Source organism: Anomalospiza imberbis, chromosome 13 (genome assembly GCF_031753505.1).
Source record: "Anomalospiza imberbis isolate Cuckoo-Finch-1a 21T00152 chromosome 13, ASM3175350v1, whole genome shotgun sequence".
Classification (NCBI taxonomy): Eukaryota; Metazoa; Chordata; class Aves; order Passeriformes; family Viduidae; genus Anomalospiza; species Anomalospiza imberbis.
The window spans coordinates 17,117,078-17,136,486 of record NC_089693.1 but is presented as its reverse complement, the minus strand read 5'-3'; the positions used below and the strand labels follow the sequence as shown (position 1 = coordinate 17,136,486).

The following is a 19,409-nucleotide window of genomic DNA, read 5'->3' as shown; positions in this document are numbered from 1 at the left end:
TGGGGATTTCACTCCGCTCTCTCACCGTGCTCCTTCCCTGTGTTCAGCAGGAGAAGGGCTGAGCAGGCAGTGCTGGACTTGCCACTCGAGAAGGTGACCCTTTAAGGGGCCAGGGGGTGCATGAATGCAGTGCTCACCCCAGATGTGGCACTTGCAGCACCACAGCCCCAGCTCTCACTCACATCACGGCAGCCCTGAGTCAGCAGAGACAGGAGACCTGAGGCCCCTGGTCCCACTGGTGCTGCTGGCTGGGGCCACTGCTTGACCTCTGGTGTCCCCTCCCAGTGCCCAGATGCCAGTGCTGCAGCTGGACAGACAGAAACACTCCTGTTCCTTCTCTATTTCCTCTCTCAGCACGTGTCCCTCCCCCAGTGTCCTGCACTGCCATTGCACTGACAAAACACAGCTTGAAATGGATGGAGGCTCACTATCCTGAGCCTTTTCTTCAAAACAGTTTCAAATTCACTCATGCTGGCCAAAGTGATGGAAATTTGGGGTGTCTGGAGAAGGTGGGGATATAGGAAGGGCAGGAGGAGGAGGAGGAGGAGGATAGGAGGTCCAGAGAAGGTGCTGAGTGTGAAGGAAGATCCTGGTGCTGCCCAGCACTGGCACAGCTGAGTCTGGCTTCTCCTTACTCAGGGGAAGGGGTGTTTTTTGGAAAGATGAGCAGCAATCCTCCACTGTGGGGAACAGCAAGCTGAAGGGTTACCTGTAGGATTAGGGAGGATGAAGCCAGGGATAAAGTGATCCCAATTACAGAGGGCAGATGAAAGAGCCCCGGGCAATTATGGCACCCACTGAAGCGTGACAGGGTTAAGTCCCACTCCAGTGCTCCTCACAGCCAGCCCCAGGGGACAAGGGATGAGCAGTGGGAAGCTGCAGGGTTTCAAACAGGATGAAGGCTTGTGCACTGCTCTAATTAGATGCACAACCAAATGCACCCAGATCTTGCTTCTTTTTCAGCTGGTGTTACCTCAGGCAAGGTGGGAGCAGAGGAACAGGTATTTTCCATCCCAGCGGCACTGCTAAAGAAGCTTGGGAAAGGCTGGGAAAAGGAAATAAGGGAGCTCCTGCCCTTTTGCTGTGCCACCGTAAACCCTCAAAAACGGAGGGGATGCCAGAAGAATTGCTGAGTACAAAGGGTTAACCTCACGATGTGCGTGTGGGAGATGTGAGCCCATGATCCTGATTTCAAGTCTGGAAAGAGCACCAGAACAGCTACTCAGAGAGGTGCTGGAGGCTGCAAGTGGGAGCACAACTCAGGGCAGCCAGTGGGGCTTTATTGGAAAACAGCTGGTGAAAGGACCCCGAGCTCAGCACTCACTGAGCAGCAGCAGCAGCACCAGTGCTGTGATCCAGGCAGGAACAGCAATTCCTTTCTCCACAGCAGCCTTGGTAAATACCAGCCCCAGACACCAACAGAAAGACCAGATTTTTTCTGGATTTTCCAGTCTTCACAAAGACGTTGCTCCTAATTTTAGGGAAAATAACTGGCACCCAGACCTGCTTGGGAAGGGCACCAGGACCTGAGCTCCAGAACCTGGTCACCAGCCTGGTGGGCTTTGTGGTAGATTTTCTGCCTCTCCCTTTGTACCACTTCGGTGGGTCAGAGCAAGACAGCCAGCCTGGAGCCTGCTGGGACTTCCAGCATTCCAGGCAGGAATTGACACTACAGTGCTTCTCTGTCACTTGCTGTGTCCAGCTCAGCAGAGATTCACCTTCCCAACAGCTACCAGCCTCCAAGGGAATCTTCCCAGCTTATATATTAAAAAAAAATTGTAGAAATTCTGCTTTATAAATCAGTTTTGCTGGCAGAGGTCAGCACACCGACTTTCCCAGGTGATGCAGGAGATGGGGCTGTTGGCAGCCCCAGAGGTGACTCCTTGGAAAATGGCAGGCTGCTGATGGTTAGGTCCTCGAGGCAGAGGAGGGTCTGCACAGAGCTCCCCCTCTCCTCTCAGCAAGATTTACCCTCCAGGGCTGGGTGAGAGCAGCCCTGCACAGCCCCACAGCCTCCAGGAATGTCCCTTCCCACCTAAAACACCTCAAAGCTCCAGGAATCCTCAGCTTCCCCAGATGCCTGCAGCTGGAGGGAGCAAGGGTTGTTTTGTTCTGTTTTCCCCCAGCAATTGACACACTCGGTTTACTCTGGATGGCTGCTGACCACAGAAGTGACATTTTCACAGCACAATCCGTAACAACCCCGATGTTTCAGATGGTAACACTTAACTTGGAACCCGTTGTTTCATAAATAGAGTTAAAATTGGTTTTTCTCCCTATGCACCATTTTATATTTATGTACATTTAAACTTCATCTCTTTTATTACCCAGTTTTTTCCCTCTTCCCTTCTCCCTTTTGTTCTTTACCTTTTAGCAAGCAATGTCCCCTGTAAGGATCTTGTCACCTGTTCCAGGGCTGCTTCCTTCCTTCAGGAGCCTTTGCTGAGGGACCTTGCCAAATACCTTTGGGAAATCCAGGTGGATGATCCCTGCGGGTTTACCTTGCCCATAAGCCTCTGAATTCCTTCAAAAAGTTCCAAGTCGACTCTTAGGGTGTTCTGTTCTTTACCAAACTCCTGTCCAAGTAGGGATAAGATGAGCAATAACAGACCTGTGAAACAGGCACTAGTAGCAAATCCTCTAAATGCACCTAAAGATAAAGCAGGATTTCACCAGGTAAAGAAAGGAAACGACAGCTAGGCAAAATAAACTGATGTAAAAACTGCACAGCCAAAAGGGCCTCACTAACAAATGTAACAGACCAACCTGAAAATACCCTGGTTCAAGGGCTTTAAAGCAGGCCCATTTTGTTTTTTCTCTGCTTTGCATCCAGGTCTGCAGTCCTCAGCACAAGAAAGACACGGACCAGTTGGAGCAAGTCCAGATATGGCCACAGAGATGCTCTGAGGGTGGAGCCCCTCTGCTCTGGAGCCAGGCTGGGAGAGCTGGGGGTGCTCACCTGGACAAGAGAAGGCTCCAGGGAGAGCTCAGAGCCCCTGCCAGGGCCTAAAGGGGCTCCAGGAGAGGGACTTCAAACAAGGGGCTGGAGTGACAAGACAAGGGGAAATAACTCCCCACAGCCAGAGGACAGGGTCAGATGGGATATCGGGAAGGAATTCTTCCCTGTGAGGGTGGTGAGGCCCTGGCACAGGGTGCCCAGAGCAGCTGTGGCAGCCCCATCCCAGGAAGTGTCCAAGGCCAGGCTGGACATGGCTTGGAGCAACCTGGGATAGTGGAAGGTGTCCCTGTCCCACAGTAGGAGGTGGGACTGGCTGGGCTTTAAGGTCCCTTCCAGCCCAAATCATTCTGAGATTCCATGTTTTAGTACCTTTGGCACTGACTCTGCACCCCCGAGAGAGGTGGCCAGGCTGGCAAGGGAGGGACTCCATGCTGTGGAGTTGAGGTTTCCCAGGCCCTGCAAATGTCCACCTGGGCAGGCAAATATGTGCTCAAACTGATGGCTCTAATAAAAAACAAATACAAAGAGCAAAGGCCTTGAATGTCCCTATTTGTCTCTTTCACAGAGCTCCTTTGCCAATAAAACTCTTAGTAGCAGTTAGGTTGCTTCAGCCTCTTCTGCACCATTTTTTCAAAGCCAGGTCTTGCCACATGCCTGAAGGTCTATTTTGATGCATTTTTCTCTTGTTTACAAAGATTAAATCCCTCTGTTACATGCATTCATCCACAGGCAATAGCTGTTGTTTATAAAAGATAAAATTTGAAATCTTGCACATCTTGTTTTCAACTCATTTTCAATTTTCATTTAAGCTGTAAATGAGTTGTGGTTTTCCCTGAGGTCTCCCTTTCACTCCACACTGCTAGACATATACAAATAACTGCTCTGCAAGAAGACTTAGAGAAGAAAATCATGTTTTCTTCCAGGCAAACGCAGGCCCAGCTCAGAAGTGTCCCAGCCAGAATTATACAGCAGAAATCTGACATCCCAGTTTGAGTGAATCAAGGCTCAGAGAAGTTCATTTCCTCCATATTATTTTTCCTTCAGGACTGTTTCTGTGGGGAAAGGGGAGGTTGGAAAACAAAGGTGATACCAAGACGTTCAGTGGAGTGAGATGCAGGAAGGGTTTTTGAATTATTAAACAGTAGGAGCACAAATAGTCAAAAGATGAGGAGCTGGGCTGAAGGAGCAAAAGACCAAGAGCATCTGCTCCATCCTGGATCACAGAGGTTCAGAATCACTAAAGTTGAATTCCTAGTCCATCCCTATTTAGACTGTTCTCTGTGAAGACGTTTATTTCCCCTGAGGTTTAGGGAACCCTGCTGGATCAGGCATTCACAGGACCTGCTAGAACCGAAGAAGTGTATGAACTTTCCATGAGCTGCATGGGTTTGAGACACAATGTGCTCAAGCAGCAGGCCAGCACATAGAGGCAGGTCCTGCTCCATGGGGAACCAGGACTGTGTGTGATGGAGCTGGTGGGTTTTCATGAAAACTGAGGGATAAGCAAACGTGAAGAGGGACTCTCTGAGCAGGGCAGTCTAGGAACCCACAGCAAAGCCATCCAATTAGGGCAAAAGAGAGTCACCAAGGCAGATTTCTCAGGAAAGCCCCTGTGTCCCACATGAAACCAACATGCTCGGGCTGGTGATCTACTCTGGCAGAGACTTGTGGCTCCTGACAGGTGAGGATCTGTGCAAAGGGACCAAAGTGTTACAAGGCTGGCGAAAGCCAAAAGGGCAGGAGGCTGTTCAGCTGGCTCAAAGCACAGTGTGGGTGCTGGTTCTCTTCTCCTAGCAATGAGAGAGTCACATCAGTCACCCACCACACATCAACTCCCACTTGAGCTGCTGACACTGTGGGAATGGCACAGGCTGGGCTCTTCTGGCATCACCCCAGTGCACCTCCCTGGAGGATGGAACCAGAACATTCCTCATCTGATTCAGCCACTGAGTCACTGGCACCGTGTGGGTCATACAAACAGCTGCTCTGCACTGCCCCTGCTCTGGCACTGGAACCATCCCCAAGCAATGTGCTCTAAGCACCTCCTCTCTTCCTTCTCTCTCCTCTGTCTCCTCTCCTTCTCCTGGACAACTTTTGGGCTGTCCTGGGAGCTGCACACTTTCTTTGTGTTGTGCATTTTTCCAGCAGAGAATGGTCTTCATGCATGGACCAGGTTTCATCTTGAAGATGCTCCTTGGAAAAAAATACAGTTGATCTTGTTCTGATTTTAAGGGCATGAAAATCACCATGAAATTACCCAATCTCATTAAAGACAGTGGGGAACTGACCATCTGACAAAACCTGAGCCCTGTGAACTCCTGCAAAGCAATATGCAGCAACAGATCTGGATGAAGCACCGTGATGCTCATTGCTGTTCAACCAACAACCGTGCACTAAAGCATCATAAATACACAAAACCAGGCTCTGTCTCACAGAGCTCCAGCTTGCAGCATATCACCCCTCACAGCTCACTTCCCAACCATCACGCTCTTGCTTATGCATTTAGCTTTGATACAAAAAATATCACCCACTAGAATTCCAGCAGCCATCAGACACAGCCCAGCATGGCTTTTCTTCATGAAACAGCTCCTGCCCATGAAGGATGCCCTGAATGTGGATGTGACTGAACTGTAATTAAGCACTGGAATTGCTACCAGAAAACCTGCCCTGTTTCGCTGTAACCAGCAACAACAGACACAGGAGCAATAAGCCCTGGCAGATTTTTTTTCCTTCATTTTTTTCTCCTTTATAAACCAGACCTTTCAACACCCACGTACTTCACAAGCAAATCCCATTCCTGCGGTGACATGAAGATCTCCATCCATTTCCAGAGCCTCCAGCATCACTGGCTTTGCTGGAGCTGCCCAGACAGTTTCACCTTAAAAAAAAAAAAAAAGCAGCATAAAACTGAAATAAATCATAAACACATCAAGTTCTATCACCAACTACTCTGGCTCTCTGGGAGCTCAGCAGTGCTCCCAAACACCTCAGCATCAGCACTCAGCCAGCCAGACATCCTGCTCACTCCATGGCTTTTCTGCTCAGCAAAGCAGAACAAATCTGGCGGGGATGGAGCCAGCAACAACTCTGTGTCATCCTGCCCCCATATCCCCAGCCTGTGCAAGCTCATCCCCATCACTCCCTCATCCCACTGTGGCAGCAAAGGTGCTGCTGGAAGGCAGGAGGCAATGTGGGAGGTGGCATGGGAGGTGGCACAGGAGGTGGTGGGTGTTAGAGATGTGATGGGATTGATTGCCAAATTATTCTCGGCCTAATTAGAGTGAACTCCCCACTTCACAACTGCAGGAAACAGAACCACATTCTCAGCTGCACAGAGCTGAAAACAGGCAGAACAGGGCCTGCGGAGATGAATTCCCAAATGCCACATGGCAGCCCCTGGTTTAGGGCAATTGTTCCTGTTCCTCAAGAGCCTGCAGCCCCTGGAGAGAAGCCTCTGAAGCTGGGCTGCAGTGGGGGCTCCCATCACCCCTCACCCCAACCACCCTGCATTTTTCAAGCACTTCTTGTTCAATTCCTTCACACAGCACCAGACAAGAGCCAGGCACATCCTCCTGCAAGAGCTCACATTGGCCCTGTGTCCCCCAGCCCAGGGACTCCTGACACCAGCTGCCATCCCCTGGACACGAGAGCCTGCCAAAGAACTGCAGGCTCAGCACTTTGAGACTTAAATCATGTTCCATAATCCTTTGTGTTTCAGTCTTTTTGGTTAAATTAACTCAGTGACAGGAATACAACTGCTATCACATGCTCAGAATTTTGGAGAAGGTCTGAAAGGGAGAGGACTTGGAGAGCAGCAGCACTCCCAGCAAGTGTTTATGGCAAAGTGTTGATGAGCAGCTTTCAGACAAACTCAACTCAGCCCTTTGTGTGAGCCCAAGTCTAAAACTCATTTATGCACAAAAGCTGTTTAGGCTCAAGGCAAAGCAGGGACAGACTCAGGCTCCACATGAGCTGCAAAGGCAGAAATGCCTCAGGAAGGTGCTCTACAGTGACAGCAGATCTCAGAGATTCCCTGCTCTCTCAGTGCTGCCTGGGTTTGACTTTTGACAGAACATGCCATCCTTAACTCAATAATTAAAGGGAAGCTTTATCCACATTTTTCTCTCAAGGGCTCTAACACTGGGGGCAAGAGATACAGACTTTATTACCATTTTTATTATGAAGTTATGATTACTCAGAGCCACAAGCCCAAGGCTCAGTGCTGGAGGTCGGACCTGTTTGTGGACTCTTTGCAGGGCCCTACAGGTGATGTTTGCTTTATCCTACATAGGGAACAAAGCACCTGGTAACATCAAACCAGCAAAATGGCACAATTCACCTCCAGAGATGGGAGAGGCCTGACAAACCCAGTGAGAGACATATGCAAGAAACTGCAAACAGCCATATGCACCCCACTGGGTTTTGTCCCTGCTTTTCCTGACTGCTTTTGCTTTATACAAGCTGTGTGTGAGGCTGCAGTGACCATCTGCAATGACTCCTGTTGCTCTGGAATCCTGGAGCAGTCATGGAGAAGAGGTGATAAACTGCAGCATTGCTGCCTTGCACCTCCTCCCTGGGCTCTTTCTGACAACACCTCCACCAGCAGGATCACAAACCTGAATGAGAAGCTCAGAAAAAACAGCTGTTGCACGTGATGACAAACGGGTTTTTTATTTCAGAACCCGGGGCAGTCTGTAGCTTTCAGGTGAACTGTGAGACTTGGCCAGCTCACAAGAAACCTGAAACCCTTTTCCAAAACTAAGCAATTTTTATTATTGCATCCTGCTAAATAATCCCTTGTCAAAGAGCTGTGAGTATTCCATCTCAATCCTTCTGTTATCTAATGCCACAATGCACAAAGTAATCCTTTGCCATCTTCTACCCCAAACACTTTGCAGTGATTAGGCAGATTATTTCAGTGTGATTTACAGAAACACAGAAATATTGAATGATCTACAGTTCAGGACAGATTATTGTCCAAAAAGAGGTGAGAGGAGCAGCTGTTACTGCTCTGTGAAGAGAGAACAAGTTAGATGGTGGCTCTAGGAGTGAGTGTGTAACAGCAAAGCCCAGGTATCCCCCAGGAGGCTGCTCTCATCAGGGCAATAACAAAAAACGTGGCAAGAGGCAAAATCTTTATTCCAGTTCTGAATTGGAAAAAAACTGTCAGGGCCACAACTCACCACTGGACAGTTCAGTGAGCACAAGGGAGGGGGCACCTGGCCCGGCCAGGCGCAGACTGAGGACACGGTCCCAGAGGCACTTGGAGAGGAAGCTCAGCTTCAAAGTACAAGCACTAAACACTTTGGCTCAAATTTTTAATATAAAAATTCACTAAAAAGGCTAAAATGTGACAAACCATTGGAAATACTGTGACAAACATTCGCCCTTATGCAGTAAAAACCAAAACAAACCCAAACTGGCACGAAGCTTTGAAATGCATGCTTTCTTCTTTCTCCTGGTACATTGGACCATCAGCTACTTTAAATGTTCATCTAGAAAAAATCCATGGCACCTTCATCTCGTAGTTCAGTGCAAGGGACTACTCTCGATGGACCAGCACAAATAAACCCAGTAAAAAGAGGACTGCATACTGGAAGAGAGAGCAGAGGAGACACAGGAGTGCACACTGACATCTTCAGCAGCAAACGTACAGGGAACGGGTTCTGCCCGTTTTCTTATGAAGGAATTACAGCTGGGGTGGGAAAAGCAGGCAGGAAATAGAAGAGCTCTTACCTTAAATTTTGGATAATCGTTCATTAAGATAGTCACTATTCCAATATAGGGCACAAATCTACAAGAATAAAGGTTTTCTTAAAACAAACACTATTCCAGGGTGCAGAGGGAGAGTCACTCAAGCATGCCAAGGGCTGCAGTCAATGGGCTGATGATTTCTTCCTCCCTGTGGCAGTGGGCCAGAGGGTCTGTCAGCCTATGCCTGGTTCAGATTTCCCTTGCCTGCAAACGCTGAGCCTCCCAGGACAAATCTGATGACAATTCTGATCAAGTCTGAGCCCACACTACCCTGGCATCTGTGTCCATCCAGCACCAACATCTCAGGACACAGCTCACAACTCGATGCCTTTGCTTAAGCCAAACTAAGAACTGAACTCTCCACACTGTCAGGCAGGTTACAAAACCCAGCAGGGACAGCTCAGCACAAGGGGGGATTTACCAATGACTTTTGGGGACAGCAGTGTGAAAAGTCCCCTCATTTTCAACTTCACTTACCCTCTTGCTCGTCCTACTACATCCTTCTTCTCCAGCCAGTGCTGCCCCTGCTTGTAGAGTCCTCTGTCATCCACGGCATTGTTGTCTCCCTTTGTCAGAAATTTGATGTCTCCATTTTGCCTGGTAAAGACAAGAAAGCCAGGTAAGGCAGGACAGAAACTTGTTAAAAGCTGTTCTACAACAAGCACGGAGAGACCAACACAAGGGAACCAGAAGCACCTATGTCCTACAATTCAAGGAGGATAAAAGAGGGAAACTGTCAAATGCAGCAGAAAGCAGACGGTTTGGAAAGAACTGGCATGGGAAGAATGAATTCTGGCCCCAGCCAAGCTCTCCAGCAGAGTTTCAGAACAGTTTCTAGTGCAGGTGCAGCTATTGCCTCTTGGCTTTTGACCCGTCTTGTGTTGATTTTTCTCTTGCTTCACACAAATGTTGGGTTCTGGTCTCCCTATTACCAGACAAAAGGAGAGGTTGGGATTGAAGCACACAGCTCTACTCAACAGTGGGCAGAAGCAAGCTGAATCTTAGAACTGATTAGGAAAGGGGGAAAAAAAACCAAATAATACCACAATGACACTGCATGAACTCACAAGGTGCCTACATCTGGAATGCTCTGGGCAGTGCTGAGCCCCCCAGATCCTTTTCTGCAATGGAGAGAAGAATCAGCAAAGGTTGAGAAATTATTAACAAGGTCTGCAACCACTTCCATACAAGAAACTATAGACCAGGACTCTCCAGCCTGGAAAAGACAGAACTGATGCAAGATATGACATGGTCCATCACTGTCTCTTCCAATGCAGGAGCAAAGGTACCAAAAGGAGCTCAGAAGTAGAGGCAGGGAAGGTGCTATGCAGAAATAGTCACAGTGCAAACTAAACCATGTCTCTCTGCAAAGGTATTTTGGCTGGCAAAAAACTATATTGGCTGAAAAATTGACCCGATACTCCACATAAAAGAGGAAATTAGGCTATTCATAAAGAACAAGGACTTTGTGCTTGAAACTGTAACCTGCAGAAAGCAGGGAAATTATCACTACAGAATAAACTAGACTCCCTCTAGTCTTTAATTAATCCTGAGATGAATTAGCTTGCCAGAATCGGGATTGTGGAGCAGATGAATCTTTGCTTTGACCAGGAAAAAGGCTTGTAGATTCTTTCCCAGCCATTCCTGTTCAGATGCTGGATAGGAGCCCATGGCACCACCCAGGGACTCACCACTGTCACCTTCCTGTGGCACCTGCAGGCAGGTGCTGAGCAGGAGTGTCCTCAGTGCTTGAATCTCAGCTCTCACAGAAATGACAGATGGAATGCAGAACAGGAAAGCAGGCAGTTCTTTGGAGCTCAGGCTGCATTCATCATGCCTGAACAGGTTCCTTAACAGGAGAAGCTTGGAAAGGAAAAAGGGGAAAAAAACACATCTCTTTCTCCAAAGCACACCTGGCTTGTTGTGTGGGGACAACAAACACTATCTGGGAAAAGACAAAGATCCCCAGAGGTGCAGACAATGTAGTTTAACTCTGAAGAGTGATGGTGTAGGAGTGCAGCACCTTATTGAGCAGAGTCAAGGCTCTGCCACAATGCAGGATGAGCAGCCCATGGTGCACTTCTCTGCTGTCTGAGGTGAGTGACCCTGCTCCAAAACCACTAAGTAAATTTTGAATGCAGACTCTGTGTTAGTAATAAAGAATGAATTCAATTTTGGGCTGAAACAAGAAGAAAAGGCCAGCAAGTAACAGATATATTCTCACTGACAAAATATTGATGTGAACTGGGGCCTGAGTTGGCTCAAAATCATAGAGAACACTGTTTCTGTCTTCCTGTATTTTCACACTCCTGTCAGCTTCTGCAGAGACTTTTCACTTCTAAACTGGCACTAGAAAATTGTTCTTTAAGTAGTGAAAGAAGCAACTGCTCCCAGGTTCAGGCTGCAATATGAATTTTTCAGTTTATCTCTCCTAATAAAAAGATTAGGTTTGTGTTTGGTTGTTTCAGTTAAATGAAACCTAAAATATTGCAGAATGGTTTCACCCTCCCAGGATTGGCACTATGGCCCTGTTACATTTAAACAAAAAATAGTGCTTGATACCCTTGTATCTAGAGATAGAGCCAGGCAAAAAAAAAGAAGGGTGGGCAACATCTGAAGAGAAAATGCTGCACAGAACAGGGGAGGAGGAAAACTGCATTTCACTTGAAAGAGTACCCACAACATCACAAAAAATACTCATGCAACATCAGATGTCAAATTCAGCCCATAAAGTGACCTTATTTTAAAATCAGTGGTATCAAAGAACAGAACTTTGAAAACTGACACTGTTATAAGTTCTGGGTACAGAATAAATCTGAACAGCAAAGAATGTGCTCTGCCTACTGGGAGAGGCATCGTTTCGTTACCTCGGAGCCAGGATTCCAGCTGTGTATTTACTGCAAAAGGCTGGTCATCCTTCAGTTGGACCAGACAACTGTCTGGATATTCCAACAGCTTTGGGAAAGTTACCCTGTCCATCCCATCGATGTCTCAACTAGAGGAATCCTCAGATATCACCTGGTTCAGCACCAGATCATGCCAGAAAACATTCACTCAGCAGAAACAGATGCTGGGACCCCAACCAGCTGTTGCCTCTCCGAGATGCCTTGAAGAATCAGGGATTCAGTTCAAGATTCAGTTTTCACTCAAACAACTCACACGGTTGGCTCATATTCTCACAGACTGGCCTGGAGAGGCCACAGCTCCATCCAGCAAAACAGGAAAGCTCATGACTGCAGTGGAAGCCTTGGCTGGAAAACTAAGCCCTGATCAGCCATGAAAACAATGCCTGTTCCATTCATTCACACAACATCCCCAGTGCTGAGAGTAAACAGCACACAAAGATTCTGAGGACAACAACACAACCTTCTAGAGATGAAAGGCCCTGAGTCTGCATGACAGCAAAGACCAGGACCAGAGATAAGCTCTAAAATAGCACACACTACACACACAACACCCTTCTGCCACAGCTGTGCCCCACAAACAAGACTCACTTCTCTCACAAATGCAGCCATGCTACAGCAGACAGCACAGCAGCTCGGGACAGAGAGGATGGCACAGGAGACAGTCAGTGGTGTCAGCTTCCAGTGCCTAAAGGGGCTCCAAGAGACATGGAGAGGGACTGCAAACAAGGGCCCTAAAGTAACAGGGGCAATGGCTTCCCACTGCCAGGGTTACATGAGCTATAAGGATTAAATTCTTCCCTGTGAGGACGCTGAGGCCCTGACATGGTGCCAGAGAAGCTGTGGCTGCCCCTGGATCCCTGGAAGCTTCTAAGGCCAGGCTGGACAGGGCTTGGAACAGCCTGGGATAGTGGAAGGTGTCCCTGCCCATGCCACATGGTGGAATGAGACTGGCTTTAAGGTCCCTTCCAACCCAAACCATTCCATGATTCTACAGTTTGCAGTGTCCAGGGCACTGGCACAGCTTGTGCCTTCTGCTGGAAGATCTCTGTAAGTAAAGAAAGCAGGACAGGTTTTGTCTGTCTGAAACTTCTGTGTTACTTCCTACAGCACCCGGGTTTCTATGACTGACATCCCCCCACTTGTTTACCCAAGCAGATGAAGGACATCAGTTAGGGAAACACCAGCAGCAGAACCCCCAGATTCTTAACATACTTCTCATGGATTTTCAGGACACGATGGACTATAGGAATTTCCCTTCCTTCTATCCTAAAGACGACTATTTCTCCCACTCTGATTGGATCTTCAATTCGGTTCGTGAGGAACAGGAGATCTCCTCTGTGGAAAGCAGGCTCCATACTCCCACTGAAAAAGAGGAGAGGAACAACTGAACAACATTTAAACACTCAGTACTAGGCTTTGGAGTTCATGGCCTTTTAAGAAAAATCTCACAAGAACCTCATGAGAAAGAGAAGCTGTGCATACCCCATTCCTGGAAGTGTTCAAGACCAGGCTGAAACCTTGATGAAGAGCTTCTGGAAAATCACCTTGGAGACTGGACAACTGTGTAACCTCTACTGCAATCAGGTTTTCAATCACCATATTCCCAGCAGTTTGGATTTGTTGGGAAAAAAGCAGTGCCAGTAGCTGGTGTTACAAGCACATCTAAAGGGAAAAGCTTTTTTAATAAGCAAAAAGCTGATGATAAACACTATCTTTTGATTTCTGAGCTCTCCATTGGCAGGGCAATGCTGGCAGCTCTGTAACGATGAGAAGCTTTCTTTTCTTTAATTTATTTTTTAGAGATAGACAGATTATCCTCAGAAACAAAGCACTGAAAGCATTCCCGTCTGAAACAGACAAAGGGACTTGCCAAAAATTTGGTACTGTGATTCATTGCTTTGCTTAATTATCTCATTTCAGGCACCACGACTCAAGTTATTTTTCTTCTGTCTTGTAAATGGCAATTGTTACCAACTACTTATCCTCCCTAATTCCACATAAATAATGCAAACCAGAACAATGAACTTTAAGTACCACGTGCATTTGTGTTTTATCTTCACAGAGCACAGCAGATGCAGTTCAGAAGAGCAGATCAATCACTGGAGAGGGGATGTGACCTCACTGTCCTCGTCTCACTCACTGGGAGGAGCAGGGGGAAAGAAACATCTGCCCTGTACCTCACCAGGAGGGAGTTTTGGTAAGCAGCACCTGGTCATGGCATTACAGCATTTCTACATCATGAACACTGACACAGAAACACAAAGAAACGACCAATGTGGCCACAGAGCAGGTGCAATATCCATGCCAGCATCCAATGGCAGCCCAGGGGATTTGTCCCAGGCAGCAGGGAGGTGGGAGAAACACTGGTGGTACCCACTGCAGGGCACTGCTGTAAGGACAATGTGTGACACCCAAAACATACAGTGACAGAGTGACAACCCTTAAGCTCAGGACCACTTCTGTAATGGACAGTCATTGAATCATTGCAGATGGGTTGGAAGGGACCTTAAAGATCATCCTGTTCCACCCCTGCCGTGGGCAGGGACACCTTCCACTGTCGCAAGGTGCTCCAAGCCCTGTTCAACCTGGCCTGGAACACTTCCAGCAATGGGGCAGCCACACCTTCTCTGGGCACCCTGTGCCAGGGCCTCGTTGCCCTCACAGGGAAGGATTTCTTCACTCTGACCCCTCTAACCCTGCCCTCTGGCAGTGCTGTCACACCCTGTCACTGTCCCGTCACTACCTGCCCGGGTATAAAGTCCCTCTCCCCCTTTTCAACCAGCCGGCTGACAGAGCCAGGTGAGATCTCTTCCTACCCACTGCCTCTTCCCTCGCTGTTCCTGAGCCTGGATTCCTAAGGAGCCTCTCGCCCGCTGCGGCTGCGGCTGCGGCTCTGTCTGAGCCATCCCTGTGGGGATCCCCCTCGGGGGGCCTGGCGATTCCCCAGCCCGGTTAAACCCGCCGGGAGTTTAAGCCCCCGCATCCCGGCACTGACCTCAGCACCACCACGATGGGACTCTCGCTGCCCGTCACCACCATGAGCCCCTTCCAGATCATGAGGGCGGAGGACACGATCATGCCGAAGTTCAACACCTGGTAGTACAGCTGGGGAGGAAGGGGATCGGTCAGGCCCCGCCGCCAGCGCACGGCAGGGCGGACCGGCCCCGTCCGCCCGCCCGGCTTTCCCCCCACGGCCCCCCGGCCCCTCCGGCACCTGCCGCTTGTTCATGCGCCGCACATCGTCCAGAAAGTCCAGCGACAGCATCGCCGCCACCGCCGCCGCCGCGCCCGCACGGCCCCACTTCCGCTTCCGCCTGCGCGGCCACGTCACCGCCGCTTCCGCCCCGCGCGGGCCCCGGGACACCGGAGCGGGAGCGGGGCCGCGCCTCAGCCGCACCCGAGAGAGCGCCCGCGCGCCCGACACCCGCACCCAACACTACAGCCATCCAACCAACACCCGCACCCAACACTACAGCCATCCAACCAACACCCGCACCCAACACTACAGCCATCCAACCAATACCCGCACCCAACACTACAGCCATCCAACACCCGCACCCAACACTACAGCCATCCAACACCCGCACCCAACACAACACCTGTCCAACACCCGCACCCAACACTACAGCCATCCAACCAATACCCGCACCCAACACTACACCCATCCAACCAATACCCGCACCCAACACTACAGCCATCCAACCAACACCCGCACCCAACACTACAGCCATCCAACCAACACCCGCACCCAACACAACACCCATCCAACCAATACCCGCACCCAACACTACACCCATCCAACCAACACCCGCACCCAACACTACAGCCATCCAACCAACACCCGCACCCAACACTACACCCATCCAACCAATACCCGCACCCAACACTACAGCCATCCAACCAACACCCGCACCCAACACTACACCCATCCAACCAATACCCGCACCCAACACTACAGCCATCCAACCAACACCCGCACCCAACACTACACCTGTCCAACACCCGCACCCAACACTACACCCATCCAACCAACACCCGCACCCAACACAACACCCATCCAACCAACACCCGCACCCAACACTACAGCCATCCAACCAACACCCGCACCCAACACTACACCCATCCAACAATCACCCCGCACCCAACACAACACCCATCCAACCAACACCCGCACCCAACACAACACCCATCCAACCAACACCCGCACCCAACACTACACCCATCCAACCAACACCCGCACCCAACACAACACCCATCCAACCAACACCCGCACCCAACACTACACCCATCCAACCAACACCCGCACCCAACACTACACCCATCCAACCAACACCCGCACCCAACACTACACCCATCCAACCAACAATCACCCCACACCCAACACTACACCCATCCAACACCCGCACCCAACACTACACCTGTCCAACACCCGCACCCAACACAACACCCATCCAACCAACACCCGCACCCAACACTACACCACATCCAGCGATGTCCCGCTCCATCAAAAGCTATCCAACCAAGGCCCAACTCCATTCATGCCTCTTCCAATTGCTCCCATCCAGCGAACACCCCATTCAGCCAACACACATCAAACCAAACCCCTATTCAACCAACACCCAACACCCCTTACACTTCACACCCCATTCAGTCAACATCTCATCTAACCTACACCCCCCGTGACGCCCCTCCCAACCTCCCCCATCCTACCGACCCCACATCCAGCCAACACCCCACATCCAGCCTTTACTTATCCAACCAACACACCATTCAATACCCAGACAGTTCCAGCGGGCCGTATCCAGGCATCACGAGACCAGATGGTGATGAGCCCAAGCAAGGAGATAAATAGTTCTTAAATTATTTAAACATTGTCAGAGTAAACAATAACAAGCGGAGTTCTGGCTCAACAGAATGAAAAAAAATAATGGTATAGAAGGTAATTGTATTACACAAAGCATGGGTGTGACAAGGAATGAGGGAGGAAAGAGAGTCAATGTGACTACATGGAAAGAAACATCTCCTAAAGGATGGGTAGTGCCGAGCCACAGCAGGAGAGGAGTTATGGAGCTATTGACGGAGTGCCAGCCCCTGCCGCACTGCAGGACGGGGGCTCCCGCTGTTCCAACACCTCTGTGAGCTGAGCTCTGCTCCTCTCCTCTCAAAAGCTGTCAGGGAGCCCTGGCACTGATACATCAGGAGCTCTGGATGTACACTCCAGCTGACCCCACTGACAGGATGGGGGATCCCCTTCTGGCGATGGTGCCAGTCTGAGCTCCCCACTGGGATGAGCCACTGGGCCTGGCAACGCCCACCCCAGGCTGGCTTCCAGCAGCGCAACTCCACAGACAAACGGCCAACACGGCCCGAGGGGACCAGGCCCTCCTCAACACCGTACTCACCGGGGAGGCCTGGGGCTACAAAATCCTCTTTCAAGGATGATTCAGGTCCAAGACATTTCATTAAACTGAGTTTTGGAAAAGAACGTTGTTATTTGGGCAACTAAAGAATAACCAGCACAACTTACAGCTCGAACCCATCGCATGTAACGCAGATCCCAGATCGGCCAACACGGTCCTGACAAGTGCGTTTGGCTGAGCCAGCGTTATGAGTTAAAATGAGTAACACAAAAGCAGGATGGGGAGAGAAAAAAGAAGCCATAAATAGAAGGAGAAAGAAAGGGAGATTGGGAAGGCGAGGCTGGGGCTCTGGGCAGAGGCTGAGGCGGTGCACACTCAAAGGAGGAGAGCTCGTCTGAAGGAAACTGCAGCTGCAAAGTGCTCCTGGATCCTCAGGAGCTGGCCAAACCCCACTGAGGATTCTGGCCCTGCTTTCCCTTTTCACCTCTCTGGGCTGGCAGAGAGTTAGTGCTTAGGATGCAATGGCAGGGCTGGTTTTGCTTTTTTCTGTTTTAAATTTCCCTTACAAATAGGAGTTGCAACGTCCATCCCAAGAAATCAACAGAATATTTCAAAGATTTGCCCCATCCCCACCCTGTATTTTGAGTAGAAACCCCCCAACAAAAAAACCCCAATCAACCAAAAGGGATTTTTTTTTTTGCTTTTAAGTCTTAAGAGACTTTGAATGATTGTTCTGTGAGGTGCTGTTGGGGCCTTCTGCGCCACACGTCTGACTGTGCTCACAAAGAGCTGAGTCCCTTTTGCACTCTTTGTATTTGTTTTCCTCTTCCACCGTAGTGTTCAACTCGCCATTGTAGTCCTCGTGTCCATTCTTACCCATCTCTATTTGTAACTTCTGCCTCTCATCTTCCTCCTCCTCCTCCTCCTCTTCCTCCTCCTCATCCTCCTCATCTTTGACTTTATGAACGATGAAGAGGTGTCTGTTCAGAGAGATGTGGGAGGTGTAGCAGAGGCCGCAGAACAAGCACTGGAAGGTGGAGCTGTCGGTCTTGTGCAGAGGTATGTGTTCCTGGAACTCAGTCCGGACGTCCGTCGCAAAGCCGCACTTAGCGCATTTCCAAGGCGATTTCAGTTTTTTGGCTGGCGGCGCGTCCAAACTCGCAGTGCTCTCTGCCTGACCCAGCTCATCCAGTGCCATCCTCTTTGGAGATTTTGCCTTTAAAAAATAAGATTAAAAAGTTACTTTATCATTTGAACCCACGGAAGATTAAGTGCTAAAATCCACACGCATGTCTGAAGATGCCTGAGGTTGAAGTCATGCCTAGGGATTCCTGGGGCATTCCCTTCCCTCCCCACACCCAAACACCTCACCCGGTGCACAGGATTTCAACTGCTGTCCTGTGATGTGAGATGGGAATGCTGCGAGAGGCTGGCTGGGCAGAAACATGATGGGGAAATAGTTTAGAATCAAGGAATCATGAAATGGTTTGGGTTGGAGGTGACTTTAAAGCTCATCCAGTTCTACCCCCTGCCATGGGCAGGGACATGTTCCACAATCCCAGGTTGCTCCAAGCCCTATCCAGCCTGGCCTTGGCCTTGGACACTTCCAGGGGTGGGGTAGCCATGACTTCTCTGGGTAAAAATTTGGTTTGGTGTGGGAACAACTTAGACTTTAGTGTGGGAAGGAGGAGTCCACAGAAGAGGGACAGCTGAGGCACACAGGGGTGGTCAACAGCCCAGACAACGCTTCTCAGATTAAACTCTGAACATTCTCCCCTCCACTCAGATTTTGTCCTAGTGGCATCTCTCAGTAACTCATCCCCTCTATCTTAAAATCCTGCAGCTTCTTCTCCCATGAGGATGACTTGCTTAAATATGTCCCTGCAGTGATATGCAAAATGTTTATTTTTAAAATAAATGGAGCAAAGAAGCCCTAGCAGCCAACCCTCCACTCCAATCCAAAATAAAAATCAGTAGAAAAGTTAGATTTGCTATACAGAATTACACATTCCTACTTAAGAAAAATGCAGTTCTCATAGGTAATGGATCTAGCAAGTATTTTATCAGAAAATAAATCTTTTATAAGTAGCAGAAAAAATAAGGAAGAAAGAAGAAAAATGTGCCATGCTTGTGAATGGGGTACCTGGGGAAAACAAGGGTAATAACAAACTTCAATTACAAAATAGACTGAATAAATGCCAGTAAAACACAGTGGGAAAATCTTGAGAAATGCAAGATGCAAATGTGTGTTGTCCTGGTGCTGGTGCAGCTCAGCTGAGCTCACACTGCTGACCCTGACCCTACCAGAGGGAACCAGGCTGGATGGAACTGAGTGAGGGAAGGAGAGCTACCCTATGGGTGGGAGGGTTTGACTGGCACAAGGCCACAGCTCGACGTAACACCCCGAATGAACAGCTACTCGCCAAGAAC

The 19,409-nt window shown here is 49.4% G+C and overlaps 2 protein-coding genes across 6 annotated transcripts in view; both read right to left on the bottom strand.

Moving 5' to 3' along the window:
• Nucleotides 1-8,263: 8,263 nt before the first annotated feature.
• On the bottom strand, nucleotides 8,264-14,959 carry SEC11A (SEC11 homolog A, signal peptidase complex subunit). The gene is made up of 6 exons (XM_068204250.1): nucleotides 14,834-14,959; nucleotides 14,615-14,724; nucleotides 12,832-12,981; nucleotides 9,191-9,310; nucleotides 8,696-8,753; nucleotides 8,264-8,552 (listed from the first exon to the last, which is right to left on the bottom strand). Exons 1-6 carry the CDS (start codon nucleotides 14,882-14,884, stop codon nucleotides 8,502-8,504), a joined length of 540 nt encoding a protein of 179 aa, XP_068060351.1. The 5' UTR covers nucleotides 14,885-14,959; the 3' UTR covers nucleotides 8,264-8,501.
• Nucleotides 14,960-16,456: 1,497 nt separating this feature from the next.
• ZNF592 (zinc finger protein 592) overlaps nucleotides 16,457-19,409 on the bottom strand; it is a 35,630-nt gene continuing 32,677 nt past the window's right edge. For all 5 annotated transcript variants that reach the window (XM_068204240.1, XM_068204241.1, XM_068204243.1 and 2 more), the window contains one exon: nucleotides 16,457-18,195. In XM_068204240.1, the coding sequence (XP_068060341.1) occupies nucleotides 17,683-18,195 (513 nt within the window). In that variant the 3' untranslated portion in view covers nucleotides 16,457-17,682. The remainder of the gene's footprint in view (nucleotides 18,196-19,409) is intronic.